At 43.9% G+C, this 24,092-nt stretch overlaps 1 protein-coding gene across 5 annotated transcripts in view; it reads left to right on the plus strand.

Moving 5' to 3' along the window:
* Positions 1–23,457, plus strand: part of SLC4A4 (solute carrier family 4 member 4) — a 192,452-nt gene extending 168,995 nt beyond the window's left edge. For all 5 annotated transcript variants that reach the window (XM_061360450.1, XM_061360454.1, XM_061360463.1 and 2 more), the window contains 10 exons: positions 899–1,012; positions 1,363–1,524; positions 5,350–5,528; positions 6,340–6,412; positions 10,503–10,571; positions 10,995–11,168; positions 13,101–13,262; positions 16,584–16,680; positions 18,846–18,925; positions 20,285–23,457. In XM_061360450.1, the coding sequence (XP_061216434.1) occupies positions 899–1,012; positions 1,363–1,524; positions 5,350–5,528; positions 6,340–6,412; positions 10,503–10,571; positions 10,995–11,168; positions 13,101–13,262; positions 16,584–16,680; positions 18,846–18,889 (1,074 nt within the window). In that variant the 3' untranslated portion in view covers positions 18,890–18,925; positions 20,285–23,457. The remainder of the gene's footprint in view (positions 1–898; positions 1,013–1,362; positions 1,525–5,349; positions 5,529–6,339; positions 6,413–10,502; positions 10,572–10,994; positions 11,169–13,100; positions 13,263–16,583; positions 16,681–18,845; positions 18,926–20,284) is intronic.
* Positions 23,458–24,092: the final 635 nt, after the last annotated feature.

Consider the following 24,092-nt stretch of genomic DNA (forward strand, 5'->3'; position numbering starts at 1 on the left):
GTAGTAGTTTCTTAGAAAAGCAGTTTTCTTTTTCCTTAGGCTTGTTTTCATTCTTCCATTTAGGCTTAATTATTTGGCTTTCAGACAACGCAATGAAGTATCAAGGCACATTTTGGCAAATGGCATCAGGCACAACAATGTACACCTTTTTTTCTAGAAAAGAAGAAACTATGAGCTTTTATTGCCACCAAACACAAGCCTGGAGCATCACATAGAAACTAAACCATAGAATCATAGAATGGTTTGGGTTGGAAAGGACATTAAGATCATCTTATTCCAACCCCCTGCCATTGGCAGGAACACCTCACACTATGCCCTGTTGCCTAAGGCTGTGTCTGGCCCGTCCTTGAACACTGCCAGGGATGGAGCATTTACCACTTCTTTGGGCAAGCTGTTCTGGTGCCTCACCACTGTCACAGTAAAGAATTTCTTCCTTGTATCTAACCTGAACTTCCTCTGTTTAAGTTTGAACCCACTGGGTCTTTCCATCTTCTAGAGGGAAGTTTCCATTGTCTGGTGTAAAATACCATTTCTTCCCTTTCCCTCTTTTCCCTTCTCCTATCGCTTCAGCCCCTGATAAAGAGTCCCTCCTCAGCATCCCTATAGACCCCCTTCAGATACTGGAAGGCTGCTGTGAGGTCTCCAAGCAGCTTCTCTTCTCCAGGCTGAACAACCCCAACTTTCTCAGCCTATCTTCATACGGGAGGTGCTCCAGTCCCCTGATCATTCTCGTGGCCCTCCTCTGGACTTGCTCCGACAATTCCATGTCCTTTTTTATGTTGAGGACACCAGAACTGCACACAGTGCTCCAAGTGGGGTCTCATGAGAACAGAGTGGAGGGGCAGGACGTCTTTCATGGTACTAACTACTGTTGTTATGATATCAACTTCTGTTCCAGGCCCGGAAGCTCATCAGTGACTTTGCCATTATCTTGTCCATTTTGATTTTCTGTGGAATAGATGCCCTGGTAGGTGTGGACACACCGAAACTAATTGTGCCAAGTGAATTCAAGGTAGGTCACTATCAGTTTATTTGGTGGCCTTTGGAAGAGGTTCCCTTTTCTACCCATCTGTCATGTATAAAATGACTTGTATAAAATAACAGGAGGCCAGCCAGCTGTCCGGAAGGGACTGTTTTACTCACATAATTTTTTTATTAGTACCATTTTGGTTGGATTATTTATCTCCTAAATCCTGCCTCTGTACTTTGAACCTTTTGTTGCTGTTGATGGGAAGGATGAAATTGTCTCAAACCTCAAGTGTCTTCCTGTGGCCTCATTGCTGGAAGTACAAATGTATTTAGGCTGTCATCACTACTCTATTGTGGCTCTAATACAAGCTCTCTTTTCCTTGCCGTTAAAAGCCAACCAGCCCTGAGAGGGGTTGGTTTATCCCACCTTTTGGAGGGAACCCATGGTGGGTATACCTGGCAGCAGCCATCCCTGCACTGCTGGTGACTATCCTCATCTTCATGGACCAGCAGATCACAGCTGTCATTGTCAACAGGAAGGAGCACAAGCTCAAGGTGGGTGTGCATTGTGTCTTCCACATATGCAGAGAGCTGCCCGGTGCTTTTTCTGTGCTAGAGATGGAGGAGGGCCTGTGGCAGTGCTGAAGGTACATGCCACCTAAGAGATGTCATTGCTGGTGTTTAACAGCAGTATGTATTTTGTTAACTAGCATAGAGGGGTTTTTGCCAGAAAAGCCACTGATTCAGTTGAGTAGCTTGAGCATTGCACAAGCAGCATTGGCCTTCCTCCTGAAGCCTATAGCAAGAACCCAGTGCAGGGCCAACTCTCAGTGCCTCTTTCAGTAAGCACCTATTCATACTCATTTTGATTGGCTTCACCATCCTGTGGCCTGAAATTTTCCCACATGAGAAGCTTTGAGATTGCTCCTTCCTACTCCATCATAAAGAGGTCCCATGCCAGGAATAGTTGAATTTCACAAAACCAGCCAGCTATTCTGTCCCTTGTAGGGGAAGCAAGGGGCTTAGACCCATCACATCCTGCCCACTGCTCATCTGGAAAAGAGGTGGGTAGAGCCATAAGACATCAAAGCAGTCCTTCTTGGAGAGACAGGACTTTTGTTTAAAACTCCCTTTCATGTCAACATAAACTCAAAAGTTTCTTAAAACCTTTAAATTTTGGTCTTTCTTTGCAAGTGCTTCACTCTCCAACTGTAAACATTTGGGAATGGCAAAGAGAACTTGTGAATATAGGCTATTCAAACCTTGTTTGGTAAAGAATACTGACGTGAACCATGTCTAAGCTGCTGCCTTAACCTTGCGGCCCCTGCAGCTCTACTCATAGTAGTTCTGGTCTACCTTAGTCAAGGGCTGGATGAGTTCATGTTAGAATGCACCAGTCTTGACCCTAGAGGTGTTGTTTGCCTTGGTAATTCTGCAAGACTCTGCCATTTGAAGAGTTAGAAAAGGAAGGAGGGTGCACATCTGTCCACAAAAGTAAAGTTATTTGCTTGTCTGCTCTGTTTGTCCATCGGGCTTGCTCTGCATTTCCAGCAGGAGATGAGAAATCATTGAACTCAGAAACTGGGGAGAAAAGTTGATGCCAGTCATTCTGGGTGTTTGCTGTTGTAGGGTAAATGCATGCTGTCCTCTGCGTCCAGCAAATACAGTTATACCTCCTACAAGAACTGTTCATTCCCTTACAGCAAGCCAGTAAGCTGCAGAGATTTGGGACATACCAAGGGCATAGCCACAGTTGGATGTTCTTTAAAGAAGAGCTTTGTATCCACTGACATGTAACAACCTAGGATGTAGTTTTTAAAATGAACTTTCCAGACCGGTGCTATGCATTTTTTCATGCCTTTAGGGTTTTTCCTTGCCCTGCATGGCCAGTTCTATTGAAAAATACTAAATTCATGTAGAAGACAACTCTCCCTTCCTGCTAATGGGGCATGTTTCAAGTAGCCTACCCCGTGAGAGTAAAGACTCCCTCAAAACGTGGGTAATGCTGGGTTATTATTTAGATACCTTCTGAAAATTTGAATGGAGCTTTTACTTGGAAAAGAGGAGGATTTTTCCATTCACATGGTCACTGTGGGCATTAGACAACCAGTGTGTGATTTAAGACTGTCCTCAACCTGACCTGGAGGAGAAAGACAGAGTAACAGGGAATGGGAAGGGTTTGTTGTGCACAATGATGAGTGCTGGCTGATGGGCTTATGGGGCTGGTTTTAAAAAAATAACCAAAACCCTCAGAACGTCCCTTTTTGCCATCTCAGTCTGGGCAGATATATTGAATATATCTGTGCCCACATCTTCGTAACCATAGAATCACAGACTGGTTTGGAGTGGAAGGGACCTTAAAGCTCATCTGTGGGCAGGGACACCTTCCACTAGAGTGGGTTGCTCAAAGCCCCATCCAGACTGGCCTTGAACACTGCCAGGGATGGGGCAGCTGCAGCTTCTCTGGGCAACCTGTGCCAGGGCCTCACCATCCTCATAGTAAAAATTTCTTCCTAATATCTAGTCCAAATCTCCCCTCTGTCAGCCTGAAGCCATCCTCCCTTGTCCTGTCACTGCCATCTCTTGCACCCACCTAAGCAGACATACCATTTTCTTAATCACTGGAGGAATATATTCACTGTTATTTTTCCATGAAGAAGAGGCTCCTCATCTCTTCAGCTTATAGACACTCTCAACATGATTATGCTGTCAGCACTGGCTGTACTCTTTTAGTAACAAGCTATAAACACTCCAGCAAAGTACTGTTTCATATAAAAACTTTATTTCCTGCTTCTTTTGTTATGATTGTGAGGACATTCTTTTGTTTAATTGGAAGTTCTTGAGTCCAATTCTGCTACTCTGCAATAAAAAATAGCTCCACGCACAAAATCTATGGTAGTCCAGAAGAAGGACAGGGTTTATCTGCTAGCTCCTTCCTGGAGTCTTGGCAGGGTGTCACTAAGTGCCTGTCCCAGTGCTGCTGGCCAGCCAAGGTAAGCAGTCCACATATGAGGAAAACAATGAGGACTCTTTATAAGGAGCTGGATTGCTTTCCCTCCTGGGTCACCAAATAGGTCCAGATCATTTGTTCTTTCCTATATAATCAAATAGAACAGGATTAAAAAAAGGTTACTCTTCTTTCAAATAGCAGACCTTAGAGATTTTTCAAGTGTTTTTTTCTGCAGATCCCTTTCTTTGGTGGTTCTTCTGTTTTTCTGCTTCTTCTCTTGGTGCTTGTGACTGATGGAGTTCATGTGTTAGTTCATTAAAGGATTAAAAAAATAGAAGATCAGAGGTCTTTCAAAAGGAGTGAAGAGTGAAAGCTTTCTCCTTTCAATAGGGTATGAGCCCATCAGCTGTTCTTGTTGCTTTCCTCCCAAAATCCAAGAGGTGGGTGCAACCACCAGGCACCATCAGCAAAGCTCAGACCAGTTGTGAAGACCAAAGTATGAGATCCACCAGCTGATCCTTATTCTAAATATAAGACTTCGCATCTCACTCTAAGGCAGCAAATGGCAAATGTTACCTTTAGGATGTAAAGGGTGCTTAAAGCTCTGTACACATCTAAGCTGGCACGCAGCCACGAGGTGACCTGACTTAAGAAGGTACCAATCTAGGCTTCCCACCACCTCAGAAGGAGTCCTCATAGCAGAGCAGTCTTTTACCTCATTTACTTCACCAAATATCCTTTGGTGAAGGTTCTTGTCTTTAACTCATGGACTGCTGTGTCAAGTTACCTCTCTAAGAAACTATTAGACTGGTCACAGCTTGTACCAGCTGAACCTCCAGGCACTATGTAGTGTCTACAAGGTATCTGGTCTTTTGCCAGACTTGCTTGGAAGTCTGGTGCTCTCCTGTGGTTACTGCATGCTGTTGTCTTCAGAGCTTGCCTGAATTCTTAACACATTTGTTTTCCCTGCAGAGTCAGGTAATCTACCCTTTAAGGAGCAATGTCTCCTACTCTGCTGTTTGGATGCTGGAGAGGGAATCTTCATCAGGAACTGCAGAGATAGGACAAGGGATAATGGGTTCAAATTTAAACAGGGAAAGTTCAGATTAGATATAAAGAAGAAGTTCTTACTATGAGGGTGGTGAGGCACTGGAACGGGTTGCCCTAAGAAGTAGTAAATGCAGTGTTCAAGGCCAGGTTGGACTGAGACTTGGATGACATGGTCTAGTGTGAGGTGTCCCTGCCCATGGCAGGGTGTTGGAACTGGATGATCTTAAGGTCCCTTCCAACCCAAATCATTCTATGATTCTGTGATTCTTATGACAATTTCTGTGGCCAGAATATGCTGTAGAAGGAAATGGGTTGGAGCCCTGACAGTTTCATTGGTATTTAGTATAATTAAGCTGAAGATTATCCCTCTCCCTTCACAGAAAGGTGCTGGATATCATCTGGACTTGTTCTGGGTGGCTATTCTGATGATCATATGCTCCTTTATGGGTCTGCCCTGGTATGTTGCTGCTACTGTCATTTCCATTGCTCATATCGACAGCTTGAAGATGGAGACAGAAACTTCAGCTCCTGGAGAGCAGCCCAAGTTTTTGGGAGTGAGGTATGTCAAGCCAGAAAGGCCTTAATTGCCTTGTTTGCCAGCAGAGATCAGTTTGTACTATAAATGGTATTGCTTCAAGCAGGACATGTGCAGAGGTTCAGGGGGAATAGCTCTCTGGCAATTCCTTGGACAAATCCCCATGTAACTCCCCAAGTTTATTCAACTGGATCAGATGCAGTTTTCCCATGATTGAGAAAGGAGATAAATTTGCTGCAGACTTTTTCACCCGTGGAAATTGGACATCAGCAAACAGAATGGTAAAAAGTGTAAACCTGCCATGCCTAGAGCCATCAGCTCTACTTAATCAAGCAATCTTTTTTCTGTATTTGATTGCCTTAATTAAGTGAAGTGCTGCCCATAGGAGGAGTTCTCGAAATCAACCACTTGTTTAAGTGACTAAATAGAAATTTAATGTTTTAACTTTCAGTACTCTGAAATATGACTGGCCAAAGTATTTTTGGATAAAGGGAGCAGCTGAAGACACATGTTCGGCACTCCACGAAGCCCTGCACCATCTGTCCAGCTGCTGGGGTTCTATGACCAGGACTCAAAACAGGCTATTAATCTAAAAGTGGGGAGCTAGTGATTTATTACCTATTTGCCTGCTATAAATCCTGCTGTGCAGAGGATTTGGATTGTTGGTTTCTAATGTTTAATATGTAAACACACTCCTCCTTATTGAGTAGCAGCATGCTGTTGATCCCCAGACAGCAGAGCAACATATGAAAACTGATCAGGTGTTTGAAAAATGGAGGGCTAAAAGCAGGGCAAAAGCTGAAGCCATCCTGCTCACCCCATGATTTTGTTTCAGGGAGCAGAGAGTCACGGGAGTCATCGTTTTCATTCTGACTGGTGTATCTGTCTTCATGGCTCCCATCCTAAAGGTAAGGGCAGCATCTTTTCCGCTTCCTTCTGTTCACACAGCCAAGATAGGGCCACCACTACTATCAGGCTATTTTTATGTTACTGAAAAAGCTCATCACTGAAGTGTGGAAAAGAAGATAAGTGAGAACTAAATTGCTGATGCAGTGTTACAATTTTCTGGAAGCTTAAATACAAACCTTTTGGAAGGAAAGAATAACGTTGTTGTAGTGTGCTGGATAGTAATAGTTACCAGGTTCAGAGCTGGTGGTCTTGAGGCTGTGATTTTTATTTTGTTTTCATTTTAAGATTTGTCTTCCATGTTTGCATAAAGTTAAATTTCCTTCTATATTGCACACTTCTGCTGTGCATGTGTTTTGTGGAAAATATATTGAGGATAAAGCTTGAGAGCCTGCCGGTGGAGTGATGGAAGGACAGTTGGCAATGCAGTAGAGTTGCTGTGTGGAAAACACAGGTTAACAGATGGATATGTTGATTTAAAAGTACATTTGTATTTATTTGAGCATGCATGCATCTTCACAGACTGGTTTGGGTTGGAAGGAACCTTAAAGCTCATCCAGTCCCAACCCCCTGCCATGGGCAGGGACACCTTCCACTAGACCAGGTTGCTCCAAGCCCTGTCCAACCTGAACTTGAGCACTGCCAGGGATGGGGCAGCCACAACACGGAAGAATGCGCAGAAGTGGTGGCAATGAGTAGAGTCTACAGCTGATGGTATTATCCATTGGTACAGTTCTGGCCAGAAATCTTTGGGACCATTGCCACCGCCATATCAGAGCTGTACCCTGCCTGCTGCAGCTGCCAAGACAGTGTGAGGCTCCTGCAGCAATCAAATTTTCATTCTTTTAGGCTAGATTCTCCTAAAATAGCACATTCTTTATCAATCAGAAGCAATGTCCAGTATGGAAAACGTGTTTCTGGGGGAAGCAGTGCAATTAAATGTGTTTTTTTAATCTGCTGACTTCTTACGAGTTTAGCCAAGGCTCTGGACAGACGTGCTGCTGATGTGCCATTTAGTCTAGGTGGGTAGCTATTTCTAAGACCTTGAAATTTGTTGGCATAGAGCCACAGAGAAACACGTCCTTAGTAGGTCATCAGGTCGTGGAAGGAAACTGAAAACCTACTTAGCCATGTCTTGTGGAGAATACCACCTTCTCCAGGGATGATGGTTTCAGTGGCACCAAGTGCAGGTATTCTGGAGATACTAGCTGCAGAAGTCCATCTCCTTGGACTAATGGTATGAGCAGAAGATGTCAGAAGAGTAACATACGCATTGGAACAATGGCAGTATGCATGCTAACTCCTTGATGGAGCAGACAGGTGTATGGAGAAGCATTTCTGGAGGAAGCAGAGGAGTTTTAGGTCATGAGGAGGTTGGAAGCCATGGGGACTGCAAGACACAGGTAGATGTGAGCCCGAAGGGGAGGAGGCAGGCAGAGAGCAGTGATACTGCCTGTATATGTATAAAGCAGAGAAGGTGGCTTTACAAAGTCAGCGTGTTCCTATTCTCGATTCCTAAGGTGGTTTTTACAACTGGCAAATTTTTGTGCCTTGGTTAAGTTTCCTCCTCTGCACAGACAAGCATTTCCGTGCCCTTAATTTAATGCCTGGTAGGTAATAATTCTGTTTGTTAGTTCATGTGACCTTTCCCTGCAAGATCTCTCTTCCTCTATTTCACTGGGTCTATTATTCCCCTGTTATTGCTTCGTTCATTAATTATTTGACCGTGCTTCCCCTAAGAGCGTATATGAGGAAGATCCTGGTGGGAGGACGCCTGAGGATAAATGGGCACGCTCTTCACCCACGTGCCAGTGAGAAGAACTTGGCAGTGTTTCAGGACCTTTAACAAAGTGGCAGGGTCCTCTCCTCGAGAGAACCGCTTGCTAAATCCATTGCAGAACATTGCAGTCTCCTCATGCCAGCGGCAAATTGGACACTAACGATCCCAAATTCAATAAAACCAGGCAATCCAATCTTTGTTTTTTGTGGGTTTTGCAGTGTTTGTGCTGGTTTTGAATGTTCCTATAAATACATTTTTAATTCTGTTGGCTAGCAGCAGGTTTGCTTGGAGTGCCAGAGCCAGCAACCCCATAGTTAGGGAATACTTTGCCAAAAGCAAGTCTTCCAGAATGAATGCACTGCTTACTACTTGCAGGATAATGTACTGAAGTTTCACCCAGGGATGATTTATAGGATTAATTATCATGGGATAGGGAAATAATATTTGGACATCTTTCTTTCTTTAAAGCTAACAGAACTAGAAGGGGAGGGAAAGAGCAATGTAAATTTGCTAGAAAGCTCGACTCTGAAAGCCTCCTACCCAACTTGCTAGAGGAGATATTATCTTGTCTAATCTCTCAGACTCACTGAGGGCTTTGAATCCCTTGGACACACGCAGTTATGTGAACCACATGCTGGCCTCTCATCCCTCCCCATGGTGGCCACACTGAACCCTGGCTGTGGCAAAAACTCCTGGCTTTTGGGGTGAAATATCAATGCAGCCCTCTCAAGGAAGGGAATAAATTCATGAGAAAGATTTATTAGGAATCATGAAGCTTTCGGGGGCTGGTAGGGAATAAGACTCAGGGGAGGGAAGAATATAGGCAGGGAAGGATGGCACATTGCCTGGTGACATTGGTACTAATGTGCCTAAGTGAAATGCATGTATTGGGGATCAAGGTCTCCAGAGGTACGTGCACATCACTGTTTTTGAGCCAGTAAATAATGAATAATGTGGTGGGGAATACGATAAAACACTGCTGTTTGCCTGCTGAGTGAGTTACCAGCAGTGGTGCTGGCCACTGGTGCCGTGGGAGCCTTGGCTGGGCCGTGGCTGCCCTTCAGTGGCAGCCGCCCGTCACTGCATCAAGGCTTCCCTTCAGCGACACGGCAGAGCTCTGCCCATGCTTCTTGGGTTCAAACTAAACCACGCAAAGACAGTTGTTCATTTCCTGTGTGTTACCATGCACCTTGCTCGTTTCCAAAGGGAGATGTCCCCTATGGCAGGACCAGTGATGGAGGAATGGGCAGCACGTGGTACTTAAAGGAGCAGAAATTGGCATTTGAAAGAGCAGTGGCAGTGAAGAAAGTTATTCACTGTCCTGTGTTTGTGAATATTTATGGGTTAGCGTGTGTGAAAGATGGAGCAGTCAGAGATTTGGTTGCCATGACTTGTCATCACCAAGGCAGGATTCGTGGATTTCCATGATTTACTGAGCTGGACATACCACAGGATCATGCTGCCTTTTCTTCTCTACCTTCTGCTTCTCACCAGAAGCCAAGAAGTTTTCACATGGAAAAGATGAGGGGTTACTTCTGAGGAGATTCCAACTGGACACAGGAGGAAAATTTTCAATATGAGGAAAGCCAGCCACTGGAATAATCTCCTGAGGGCTGTGGTGGAATCCCCAGGGTTGGATACTTTAATTCGTCTGGACTTGGTGCTGGGATGTCTACTCTAGGTCATGCTTTCCCTAGAAAGGTTGGATCAGATGATCCTTGAGGTCCCTTCCAACCCGATATTCTGTGCTACGTGAAAAGCAGGTTGAGGCTTACTGGAACACATTTACTCCATCTCTGTTAATTTGCTGAGTGACTGGCACTGCCTGGCTTTGTTCCCTTTAGTTCTTGGAGAGACATCCAAGTCAGAAACTAGTTTGGGTTGGAAGGGACCTTAAAACTCATCCACTTCCAAACCTCTTCCATGAGCAGGGACACCTTCCACTAGACCAGGTTGCTCCAAGCTCTGTCCAACCTGGCCTTGAACACTGCCAGGGATGGAGCAGCCACAGCTTCTTTGAGCAGCCTGTGCCAGTGCCTCACCAGCTTCATAGTGAAGAACTTCTTCCCATTGAATTGGTGAAGCTCAGGGCTTGTTCAGCCCCTGCCCAGCTCCTCAGCCCTCCAGTGACTGCACAAACACTCTGGCTCTTGAAACACAAAGTAAGGATTGCTTGCTTTATTACCTGTGTCGTGCGTAGGTGCAACTCGATTTGTGGTGTTCTGAGGCTAGGAATCATGTCCACCGACATGTTAATTGTGTGTTGTGTGTGGAGGTTGTTCACTCAGTGTCTCCTGCTCTTTCCCCAACAGTTCATTCCCATGCCTGTGCTCTATGGTGTCTTCCTCTACATGGGTGTTGCGTCTCTCAATGGCGTGCAGGTGAGTCCCTCTGACAGCCAGTAGCTGGCTCCCTGCTGGGCCTTCTGCAGAAGATCGTAGAATCCCAGACTTGTTTGGGTTGGAAGGGACCTTAAAGCTCACCCAGTTCCAACCCCCTGCCACAGGCACGAACACCTTCCACTAGATCAGGTTGCTCCGAGCCATGTTTAGCTGCCTGGTTTAGTTGCCAACTATAGGGTAGACCCAGGACCTGCATTTGAGACAGATGAATTAACATGTTTAGTCTACCCTGCATTAAGCACACGTCCATGAGGATAGGGGAGCTCTGCTGGGTCTTCTACTGGGTTCATCTTACGGAAAGAAAGCAAGTTGATTCAAGGTCACACTCCAAGGTGGAATAATGCTTTTGTATCTCTTTCTCTTACATCCTGGGTTTAAATCCCCATTTCTTCTCCTCCCCAGTTCATGGATCGTCTGAAGCTGCTCTTGATGCCTCTAAAACACCAGCCTGACTTCATCTACCTGCGCCATGTCCCGCTGCGCAGGGTCCATCTGTTCACCTTCCTGCAGGTGGTGTGCCTGGCCCTCCTCTGGATCCTCAAGTCAACCGTGGCTGCTATCATATTCCCTGTCATGGTAGGTGATGATCTCCTTCACATCCTTTTGCAGCCTTCACCTTTCATTCACGGTCATACCCTCCTATGAACAGGTAAACAACCTCTCCCTGTTGAATCTTCAGCTTGGGGCTCTGCCTCCATTCTGAGGGAAGACTGTATTGGGTCAATGTCCCCATGGCTGCCTTTCCATGAATCCTCTGGAGGAAAACAAGCCTGGAAAGTTCATTTTTTTCCAGAAAGCTGTAGTTATTTCTGACTGTTTCTGGCTGCCAAGGTTAGATTTCCCATGCTTTCTCCTCGAGCTGCATAACGAATGAGTGGTGCATAGTTTTACTTCTTCAGTCCACACTAATTACCATGCAGAACATACCTCCCTTGCTTTTAAATAGCACAGAGTGACAAAACCAAGAGTGAGGCTCTCTGCTAAGAGGTGTGTCAAATGCAGGGAAGGATTAGCTAAATCAGCAGCAAAATAAAAATAATGTTTTTTTTCCTTGAGCTTGAGTGAAAACACCATAATGTCAATTTCATGTGTTTCCCATCAGAGGATGAAATGTAAGTCTACAGGATGCTTGTCCTCCTCCTAATAATGCATATCAGAGTCGTGTTCAAACTCATTTTGGATGTTGAGGGATAAAATGTTCATGATGCAGAGCACTGTTTCTTAAATATATACTCTTCAGTCAGTCTGATATAGTATTTCCATGTATTTCTGTTCCCTTGGTAGCAGGGGAATAATGAAACAGCTTTCTGTGCATTTAGATTATTGCTAGAGGTATAAATATGGACACTTACACCAAATGAAAACCAAACAACTGTTATGAGGAGTTTATAAGTACACTTTGCCTCAGGCATCAAAACCTGGGACCATGCACATTAAATGAGGGAGCACAGAGTAGGTCCTCCACCTCTGTGCCTGACCTGTAGCTCAGCTGGAACAGCCATAGGGACAGATGGATTAGGTGTGGATCCAATGAGATCATATCTGCATGCACAGAGATTCTGCCAAATCTGGTCTCTGGCATGGACATGGGTTAGACTGACGAAAAGTTGAAGCTTCATGAAACTCCCTGAAGAAACCTGTGCCCAGTGTCACCCGGTTTTGGGTTTACAGAAAAGTAGAATTTCAGTTGTGGGTGCAGTTAGGCAAGGGAAACCAGAAAGCAGAACAAGGTCAAGCGTTTGTTCTCTGCTGCTGGTGAAATGAGAAAAGATGATGCATGTGAAAAAAATCCTCCAAATGTTCTTTCTGGGACACATGCTCATGTATAAAGGCATTAAAGATAACCAGTTCCCACTGAAATGCTGTTCCATTGCATTTTCATGCTGTTGAAAGCTGAGTCTAAGGTCTGGACACTCTTTGCCTGTAAGAGAGAATACGAGTGAACTGAAGACTGCTGAAGTTTTTTACAATGGTGCAAACTCGGTGACGTAGTCACAGCTTAGAGGTAGCTGGGTCTGATGACAAAACCTCAGTTATTTGCACTCATGATCAAAAAGGCTATAAATATAAGCTTCCAATCTGCGAAGATCCAGCCAATAACCAAACTTCTGTTTATATAAAGCACTTTTAATACACAAGTAATTCATAACAGCGTAATGATGGGTGTCTACATGGCATCTTTAAACCCTCTAAGTAATTTTTTACTTCTATAATTGTGTCTTAAGTTATGCAAGTCGAAGTTTGAGATCTTTTGTTAGGAATTGTTTGTGCCATTGATCATCATTGCTCAGAACAAACTTTTCATCTTAAAGGCAGTCTGCAGTTGTCAGGGTTATGTCTGTTAGTAGTCGAGTTTTGAGCCTGTGAGTCTCAGTAGGTATCTGGTGGTGGTATGTTTATTTCCAGCCAGAATTAAAGCGTGTGGGATTAAGAAGCAGCATAAAGAGGAATGCAGTGTTCCCTATTAAAGGTAAATTGTGACTGAGATGTCCCTCTCTGCCTTTTCAGATCCTGGCGCTTGTAGCAGTCAGAAAAGCCATGGACTACCTCTTCTCCCAGCATGACTTAAGCTTTCTTGACGACGTCATTCCAGAAAAGGACAAGAAAAAGAAAGAGGATGAGAAGAAGAAGAAGAAGAAGAAGGGCAGTGTGGACAGTGACAATGATGATGTAAGGAGCTTTCTGGTCTTGTCAAATCGCTCATTTCTAGGTAGCTAATCCCAGGGGACAGTCCATTCCCCTTCCCAGCCTCTTCTGAAGCCGACCAGTTCAGTCTTTTGCTACTGCAGCAAACAAGCAAGCTTTTCTACATTGCCTTTCCTTTTTCCAGATGTCACCAGCCTGTGATATGTCATGCTGGCACTGCCAAAAATGAAATCACACTTTGCACAAGAACACTAGATACCTGCTGAGATGTCATGCCCTTTACTAGAAGGCCTTTCATCACCCTGCCTGGTTTCATCTTGCCCCCCTCTGCCTCTCTCCCCTGTCACTGGCTTTTACATTTTAGGAGGAGAATGGTTTTCACCAGCTGCTCTTTTGCTTCTGAATGTTTTCTGGTTTTCTTTTTTGATACTTCCTTAAATTACTCTTTTTAAAGGCACAAATGTATGTGACTTGTTGCACTGAAGGCAAGACTGCTTTCTGGTGATAATACTCATGACCTAAGTATTTCCAAAGCATACATGCCCATATGCTTCATACTCTTTGGTCCTACCTTAGGTTGCAGAATGCCCTAAAATAGTGAAATGTAGGTGCTTATGTCATTGCTGAGCAAGGTGACCTGCCTAGACCAGATCCATGTGCCTTAGATTGTTCTATTTTTTCCTGTATATGTAAAAAGAAGAAATGTAGTCCTAGTGCCTTTGAACATTCTCCTACCCAGTTCTAGCATGAACTACTGTGTAACAGCCTGGGTTCCTGAAGAAGGGCTTTTCCATGATGCAGGCAGAGGTAAGATGGCCCAAATATGGGGAAAAAAAAACAAAACAAAAGAACAACAAAAAACCATTTTAACACAGCAGGAGAAAGAAATGAGAAGAGTTTGCGCTTTAGGAGGAGGCAGACAGCAGGAAAAGTCAGCTGTCCCTTCCTCAAGCCCCCTGCCCAGGTCACTGACAGGGCTTTGCTCTGTGTTTGGAGGGTTTATGCTGGCAGTATCATCTGCATCCTTTCTGCAATGAGCAGATTGACCAAATCCGCCCTCCCTGTGGGGTAGATAATACATCTGATGTCCTCGAGAGAAAAATGGCAGCTCCAGGAGCTCCCCAGACCATCCCGATGCCTGATTTTGCTCAAGTTTGGGTCAGTAGAGAAGACAATCTCAGTACTGGTGGAAGGCAAGCTAGAACCTGAGTCCTTTATGTGAGAGCTATCTAACACCTCTGCAGATCTGTGTTAGAGGCAACAAAGTCAGGGTATTTCAATGAGAAAATAATGCAAAGTCCTTTCTACAAATAATATATGGTGCCTAAAGTGGAGCATGTACACTGCAAGAGGCAAAACTTGGACTTCCTTAGAGGTAATGGTGCAGCATTGTAGGAGGTAGCCTGGATCCACGCCTTGTTAAATCATGCTGAATCCCAGCTAGGGAGATTGGCTCTTCTTTCAGACAGCAAGCTCCCTGTTCCCATCATTCCTTCAGTTCCTGAGAGCCAAGGGATCCATCAGCTGATAACTTGGTGCAGACCAAAAGAGGCAAAATGCCCTACTGTATATAGAGAATAGTCAGTAAGGGTTTGACTCCATCACCTCCTCTTGACTGAATTGAATCCAGCAGCACCATATCCTGAGCCATGATACCCATATTTCCAGTATTTCCTAAGCTATCTCTTCCCTTCTCAGGCTTTTTGTGAATTTCAGGTACAGTAATTGATCTAATGCGTGAGAGAATTTATGCAAAATCTTGGTTCTTAACTCTTCTTGTTTTATTTTCAGCACTGGCTTTACCAGCTTCCTGAACATAGAGCACTTGGCATTATTGGTTTCATTATTTTTATCCTTTCCCTTCCAGAAGTATGCCCCCACAAACTAATTACTCCATTTGCCAAATGAAAACTGAAGCACCTTGGTTTCGTCTCCATTTTTATGTCAAAAAACGCATGATTCAAGAGAGGCCAGACAATTTTTTATTATAGTACATAGGAGCTAGTATACAAATTTTCTGTCAGAAGTACGGTGTAATAGTCTTTTCTTACTTTGGCTTACCTTACCTTGCTAACTGCAGATATTTCCTCTGTCTCCTTGTTCATTTTAGATGGGTAAATCTAAAGTAGACCCTGATCATCAGCATTGCTGTTCACAGACCTCTTACATTGATTTATTAGCATTGAAACGGTGCTAATACGTTGGTGAGGTTACCCAGCCCTTATGCTCTGGGATTTGGGGATGGCTTCATTGCCTCAGTGCTTCATTGCTCAGCAAGCTTATCTTTATTTGAGCTATGGGCATCCCTCAGCCTTGGAAAAATGCTCCTGAGGATACATTTTTGCTTATTGGAATATGAAACACTACACTGGATGTCAGTTGTGTTAAAAAATAATTTAAATAATAATAATAATCCAGGGAGAAGGATTCTCTGGCCTCAGCAGCGTTTTCCTGCCCTGATTCAAAGGGCTCCCTCCACACCAGACACGTACTCGTGTTTAGTCCTCTCCAGGAACAAAGATGTGTTAACATTTCTGGCAAACATCTCCTCGCTTCCTTTGCCAAGTTATGCAATATCAGTCTTTTCTTGGTTATGAGAGGTTACTTTTAAGTTTAAAAAGCAAAGTACCTTCTACTAAGCATAAGCAAGTGGCTTGCTGAAGCCACTGGGGTATAAATGATGCTGCGACCCAAACTCCAGGGACTCCTGTGTATGGCTTCTCTCAGTACTTGTGCCTCTTCTTGACCAGTTTCTCCCAGCTGGCTGGGAGCACTGAATTCTTAGAAGGGCCCTTCGTTTGATGAACTGTTTTACTGGAAATAGAGGTGTGATTAAGACTGGGTTTGACTCAGCTTAAGTTAAAGTTGAGACATTCCAGCTGCTGTATCATGTCTGGTCCTATCCTTGTTGAGCAATTGGGAAGTAAAAAGGGGGCTTACAGAAATCACAGAGGATTGGGTTTTTTTTTTTGCTGAGCGATGTCCTGTTATTGCTGCCTACAGATGCGTTTTCCTGCAGCCGACTCCAAGGTGAATTGGATGTTGCCCTATAATCTGGTGGCAAAGGAGCTAGTGAGGTGGGGAAAGGGGAAGAGACCGATCACACCAGATTGTTTCTTCAATCTGTTTTACTTTCCTAGTGTGAAGGAAGAGGGAAAGTGGGGTGCAGGGGGAACCAGTGGAAACTAGCAGGCAACTAAGCTAGACGATGCCAGTTTATTTTTTTCTCCTTTTCTTTTCCTCATTCCTACAGAAACTGTGTGAAGGATAATTTTAATTTATGGGAGACGATAAGGGAGCGAGCAGTGAAAATATTCTAAGACCTTTTACACGTTTCTTTCACAGTCTGACTGCCCCTACTCAGAAAAAGTCCCAAGTATTAAAATACCAATGGACATCATGGAGCAGGAACCTTTCCTAAGTGGTAGCAAACCTGCTGACAGTGAGTAGAACTAACCTCTTGCATGCCTGCTTGACTCTGACTTGCAGTACAAAAATTTATCTATATTTAGAATGATTTAAAACAGCAAACAAACCAGCCTTCCTATTACTTGAGAATTACTTTTTCTTGTTCTTTTTTTTTCTCGTTTTTAATTTCCAGGCCTCTGATTAATGACAGATTTTGGGGTTGTGAGGGTTTTTTTGTTTTCTCATTACAAATTCTGTGTTGTTCCTTCTGGTGCCTCCAGCTTAAGCACTTTTATTCAGCTACTGGCAGGTCTCTTGGCCACTCTCCTCCTCTCTTTTCTGACCCTTCCTGTTTTGTGTTAACTCTGTTGATGGTTGGATTGACATTTTTCCTCTGAGCCTACTGTTCTGGATTTGCAGCATGTCTAAACTGCATTGTTGTCCTGTTACTGTTTGCTTCCTTAGTGCCAAGCAGCTGCAAAAATCAGTGCTTGAAAGAATAATTAAGCATGTCCTTGATTGCACGTTACACTGACGGTCAGTTGACCATTAACATATTTCCCTTCTTAGGTGATTTGCCTTTGTGCTATTCTATTGCTTATTAATTTCTTACCTTAATATTTGTAATTGGTAATTACCATCTCTATTTTCAGTCATAAACTTTCCATATTATAACCTTTTAAGTGAGTGATGGGAATAACAACTGACCTTAGCTTTTTCGCATTTGCCCTCACCTACAACACAATGAGCAATGGGATCCACAGAATCACAGAACGGTTTAGGTTGGAAGGGACCTTAAAGCTCATCCAGTTCCAACCCCCTGCCACAGGCAAGGACACCTTCCACTAGACCAGGCTGCTCAAAACCCCGTCCAACCTGGTCTTAAACACATCTGGAGATCAATAGGCTGGTTTGTCATGAGGCAGGAGGGGAGAAATACAAATGATAGTAATAAATGAGTGTTGCTGCAAGGCTGGTAGTGGTTTCTAGGAGTAGGACCTAAAGCCACAGATCTTTAGATCCTTAAACTATCATTTGAGTTTAAGCTGGTACCCAAGTCCCTTGCTTTTGGTGGCATTTAGATGCCTTAGGCAATCCTAAGCCTTGCCCTGTGTGTCTTTACAGGAACACTCAGGGATTGCCATTGTAAAACAAAGCCAAAGAGCCATTTCCCTGACTATTTAGATATTCTTAGTGTTTTGCTGATAAGGAAATTAAAAGAAAATCCAAAGAGATCCACCTGATTTTTCTGTGCAAACACCCTGATGTACTAAAACCAAATTTCACCCTGCATGTTGTTACCCAGGATTTTACAATCAGATGCATTGTTTTCAATATCTTTAAGACTGAAGTAGGTGAGAAAAAGATAATTTTTATGTCAACCTGTTTGTTGGAATGTGCTTTGAAACAGCACAGGGTAAATCACCCATGAGCAGAGCAGTAGTTGGTTTGCCTACTTATAGAATCATAGGATAGTTAAGGTTGGAAAGGACCTTAAGATCATCCAGTTCCAACCCCCTTGCCATGGGCAGGGACACCTCACACTAAACCATGTCACCCAAGGCTATGTCCAACCCAGCCTTGAACACTGCCAGGGATGGAGCATTCACAACTTCCTTGTACATTTTTATAATCTAGTATTTGATTTACTGCTTTTAACTGGAAACTAAGCAATAAAATAAAATCAGGCCCTTTGATTAGAAAAATACCTGGAATCCAGCAAGACTGTGCTATTGTCCTTGACTGTAACCGTGCTCTGGGATTCAAGGTATGCTACTATAACACAGTAATACTGCTGACATTAGCTTTCCTTCAGTAACAGCAAGAACATGATTATTATTAATAGAGAGTATACTTCCCCATGCTGGGTCAGAAAAGGAAAGCACCTCTTTTCTCACAGGGAATTTGGGTGCAACAGTGAGGAGTGCAGGGTAACTAAAGAGGTGTAGGTAAAAGGTAAGTGCCAAGACCTAAAGGTGGTGAAAGGCTTGGGAAATGAGGCTTTTGGTCATGTTGGCAGTTCAGGGGATTTCATCTTGGTGCTGAGAGAGAGAGAAAATGAGTGTTTTTACTCACAAGCTGTGAAATTCATCTGGCAGGCAGTCAGCAGTAAAAAAGCATTGCCAAATAGATGGAGGCTGGGCTTGGAGAAGCCATCAGTGCTGAAGGCAATGACGAACAAGCCTTTCTTCCCAACAGGAGAAAAATCACCAACATTCCTTGAACGCCACACGTCGTGCTGATACAATTCCTTTCCTTCAATCACACACCATGCCAAGGTAAGCACCCCAAAAAATGCTTTACAATGATATCTCAAAACCGTCTCAACTACCCTTCCTTATACCAAAAGGCAATGAAGCAGGAAGAGGAAACTCTGAGAAACCCCTCGGAAAGAATTCCCAACACAGGGTTGCAGCAACCTCGCCTAGTGGAAGGTGTCCCTGGCCATGGCAGGGACTTGGAACTAGATGAGCTTTAAGGTCTCTTCTAACCCAAGCCATCCTATGATTGTATGAATTTCTAATCCTGAGCTGGAATTGGGAAACTGGAGTCCTGGGGTCTCCACCAGCCTTCGTTAAACCCCAGCTTCAGTACCTGTGGCTGGCTTGGGGTCTAAAAACCAGAAGAATGGTGTTGATCAACTTAGAGGAGTCTAAAAATACATCTACATGGGAAAAAATAAAATAATTTGGATTGGTTTAGTCTTTAGGAAAAGAAAAGAGACAGTGAGAGAAAATTCCTGCTGTGCTTTCCTTCAGTCATGTAACAGGATGTTGGGAAGAGGAAATAATCCATTTTCCCATCTCTGTGGTGAAAAATAGAGTAAATAATAACCTTAAATTGCAGCAGGGTAGAGTTAAGTAATGATTGCTCAGAGCTCAGCCCAGGCTCAACCCGTTGGTTCTCCCAGCATTAGGAGTCTGCTCTACACCAAGGCAGTAATATTACTCTGAAATCATAGACTCCTGGAAGGGGTTGAAAGGGACCTTAAAGCTCATCCATTTCTAACCCCTGCCATGGGCAGCAACACCTTCCACTATACCAGGTTGCTTCAAGCCCCGTTCAGCCTGACTGGAAGTATCTGCGCTTCCAGGAGTGTGCATGAAGATCACCTCAGTGGCCATAACCAGATTACTTCAAAGGCAGCTGAGGAGAGTTGTCACAGCTTGGTGTGAAGCGCAAGTTCCAGATACTCAGAGCTCCTCAGTCCAAGAAGTTGGTGGGTTTGCCTCCTTGCATGAGCACTGTTTAGACTAACTCGTTAATATTATGTGATATATTGGCCTTCTCTTAAGCTGTCTGTGACCACCGCCTGACAAGGTTATTTGCTTGGTGTCTACAAGCCGCCAGTTTCAGATAGATGTTTTGTATATGCAAGTGCAAGGAACTGGTTTCAGGAGTCAAGCATTTGTTCCGTTGCTCAATGTGGCACTCCGTTGGGTGTCTCAGTAAATCCCGGGATCTGCAGTTTTCCCGGTTGGCCCTCTGTTGTCTTTGTAGAGTTTGATTTTTTTCCAGGATTTGGGTGCTGGGAAGCTGTGCTGGCAGAAGTTCTGTGCATGGCAGACCATGTTAAGAACGGCCAAGAAGCCTGGAGGTAGTTCCTGTGCTCACCTTGTCCTTCTTTCTCTTCACAGCCCTCCACGAACTCCAGTAAAAGTTGTGCCTCAAATTAGAATAGACCTTGAGCCTGAAGACAATGGTTATTTCTGGAGGAGCAAGGGAACAGAAACTACTTTGTAATGTGTCTGTCTGTTAAACCTTATATGGGATTTTGTTTTGTCACTAGCCAAACATTAAAATGCTCTCCGCTCCCCAATGCATAGGTAATGAGACATCCCGCGCTGCCCCTTCACCCTTGCCCCTGCAGATCTCCTCTGGTCCCTCCTCACCAGATTCTCTCACGCTGACCAAGACTCATTTTGCCTTCTCTGTCACCTCAACATGCACAAGCAGAGGGCAGAAGAATTAAGGATACCAAGTCATACCCCTGGGAGATGGCAGAGGAACCGGCATTACTGTAGTCATGAATCAGTGTCTGTGTCCATCTGTCATCTGGCAGAACAAACCTGACCTCCAGGCTCATTCCTTGCTTACCCCGCTGGAAGATGCTGGAAAGTGCTGCTAACACTAACTTGCTCTTAAAGCCTATACTTTTAGTTAACACAGGAAGGAAAAGGAAAAGGTACTTCACTCCCAGCACAGACCAACCATTGCCATCACTGTAGCACGTGTTTTGAAATGTCCCTTTCCTATGCAATTTTTGTTTTTTAAAGAAACACTTTAATGGACTTAATCTGTCAGGTACATGGAAGAGTGTTATTTTCCTAGATTATTTTGTTTAAATTATGGGGGCCTAACCTAAAACTTTTTTTTTGTTGTCGTTATTGTTGTCAATTTTTTTAACCTTTTTTTAATTACTGTAAAGAAAAATGAATTTTTCCTGCAGCAGGAAACATATAGTTATGAGTAGTTCTACCTCTTATTTCTAGATGCCAGGCTTTCTGTACAAAAAAATGTATTGTACCATATATAATGTGATTTTTACAGAGAAAAACAAAACCCCACAAAAACAAAACCACACCACCACAATCTCCAGGATATGGCATAGGGCTGCATCAGTCAGATTGACACCTTCTACTCTGAAGCATCTATTTTACTTAGGCTTATGTTATTTTTTTAATAATAACTTTATTATGAAGGAGATGGGATGTCACTTAAATCTCTTGTGATCTAGGAAGAGTCTTAAATGTAATGTTGACAAGCAAAATAATCACTGGCTACTGGCGTCAGTGGACAGATGCTGATTGTATTCATGCTGTTGTTCATTTCCTACATGGTGTTGTACAAATTGCTTCTTTGGAAACACAGGGGGATGTGTGTGCGTGCGTATATGTCTACACATGAGAAGACCCCAAATGCACTTCAGGCCCGTTGACAGCACAATGGAGGAGAAAGATAGTTGAGGTTGGCCAACTGGGATGGTTATCCCCATGCTTGTGTTTGCCAGGCTCAGAAACATCTGCATCCTCTTCATCCCACATCTGTTCATCATCATCTAGAGAATTTACCCTAAATCTTGACTGCAGAGTCCTAGACTATCCATCTATTCAGCAGACCCAGGCTTTTGTTTTTAAACCAAGTGAGTATGTATCACTGTGGGAGAGATGATTTTTCTCTCTGTGTGCATGTAAACGTGCATTTGGGAATTTGGAAATTGAACAGTGTCTTCATCAAGACACTGTTTTTGGTAAAACATGAGGACTACAAGTAAGACAGTAAAAGCTTCCTGAAAGAAAGAAGAACAAAGCCCATCTGTAAGGGCCGATTCCCCAGCAGAGAAAAATCCTACTGCAGAGGACAGGCACATTGCTGCTTTCTGTTCAAAACCAAAGTCTGCTTTGGTTTTATTTAACAGAATTTCATGATGGTGCTGAGACCTTTTATGCCAAATTTACTCACTCGTAGTAGCCACATCGGTGAGGGGAGGTGCAGAATAGGGCTGTTCTTTTCTTGCCCAGATGTGCTATAGAAGCAGCAACCATACTGGTCTACAGGGCTTTGGTTGAAGGTTGAGTTGATGGATTCCATGGTACTTTGAGCTTAATATGAAGAGGAAGGAGAAGCAGAGGCCCCTGCACAGCCCATACACACATGCACACGCATCCATACATTCCCCTCCTCCCTCCCAAGGGGTCTAGGTTCCAACTTCCATGATACGTGAATTGACTTGTGGCTCAGCATCCTGGGAATCCGGCCTGAATGTGCTTCAGGAAGGCTTGGGAAATGTCAGAAATGGCCAGAGCAGCATCTCTGTGATGCCTTCTGTGGTTATTTGGAGGACAGATAACCTCGGGAACTTCGACAGATGGCTTCCATCCCTTGGTCAACACCAGTCCCTGGCTCACAAAGGGAAAACAGCCTCCAGATGCTGAGAGTGTGTTGTGTTTTGCCCAGACCTTTGATTTGTAGAAATCCCAATAACTTGATGGAGAAAAGATCAAACTAGGTGGACAGAGTGAAGCAGCTTCCCATCTGCTGGCACCTGGCGATGTGTCTCCACAAAAATGAGGTCTTCCACTTCTGAACCATGTTAAATGTACTTGAAATGTATTGTCTGCTGATCTAGAGCTCTCTCTTTTTGACTTTATGTTTTTTATTTTAGCCCAAGGGAGCTGTTGTACAGAGCGTTGCTGAAGAGACAGGGCAAAGGTTCCTGTAGCTTTCCATGAAAAACACAAACCTGGTGATGGGAGCTAAAAGCTTTCCCTTCCCTGGTGCCTGGTGATAGCACTTCATTGGTGGCGGTGTCTCCTTTCTTGGTTATTCCCTTAAAAATCAACACGAAACCCAACACCTCGTGGTGGGAATGGCCACCAGCTGCAGCCACCTTTGTCCCTGCCCCTGGAGCCCACCCTTCCTTGTCATTGTGGCTGATTCATCTTTGTGGTTTTATTTTATTGTATTTTATTTTGAATCAATGCGCACTTTCAGACACTTTTATTATTGTTTTTAATTCTCTGTATTTGCTTTGGAGGAAAGAATAAAAACCGTCGTGTAAAATGAAGTGGATCAAGATGGTGGAACATAAGGAAAAAAAGCAGAAAACATTTCAATATATTAAAATGATTTTTTTTTTTCCAGTAGTATAAAACATGAAATTCCTGATAACATTATAGTGTTTTACAGTTTTATGGAGCTTTCTATTGTGACTTTTATGGAATCAAAAGATGAAGATGATGAGATATTTTAGCATTTCTATTTTTCAAAATTAAATGTATACTGAAAATAAAGTAACTTTATGCATTTATTTGAGAGTTCCTATGTTTTTCCTTGTTACGTGCTCAGTCTTATCTGACTGAATCGAGATCCCTCTATCACTGATGTCATAATCGCCATTTCCAAGAGGAAATGCTTATGGCTCTCTGGAGGGAGAGGATGCTGAGGGGAGGTCCCACTTAACAAACCATAAAGGAATTTAGGATATATGGCTGTAAAAGCGTAAAACCCCGTGGAAAGGGGTTGGAACTGGATGAGCTTTAGGGTCCCTTCCAACCCAAACCAGTCTGCGGTTTGATGTAAGGTAGTGCTCATGGCTGTCCCTTGCACAGCACTGCAATGCCCATGCTTGTGAGCCATCGCATGCTTGGCTTCAGTTTCCCTGGGTTGCTCCTCACCCCTTCCATAAGCACCAGCCTCTGCATTCTTGCATGGGGAGTGTTTAAAAAATGGTCAGTACGGGAGCTTAACTCCCTAGCTGGGTTGGATCAGGGCTTGGTTGTCCATCACCAGGTCTCACTGGGATGGGCACTTTGCCACCTGGTGTTAGGCACAGCGTGATGAAGCCAGAGGAGATGTTTGCTGAGGTCCAGTGTGGTGAAGCCATTCTGTGTGGCTCAGGTCTGTCACAGTCCTACCTCATCCCATTGTTCGGTGGAAAGCAGG

The sequence above is a fragment of the Neopsephotus bourkii genome, unplaced genomic scaffold (genome assembly GCF_033783945.1).
Source record: "Neopsephotus bourkii isolate Nb327-2 ecotype Australia unplaced genomic scaffold, CSIRO-AGI_Nbou_v1 NB_107, whole genome shotgun sequence".
Lineage (NCBI taxonomy): Eukaryota > Metazoa > Chordata > Aves > Psittaciformes > Psittacidae > Neopsephotus > Neopsephotus bourkii.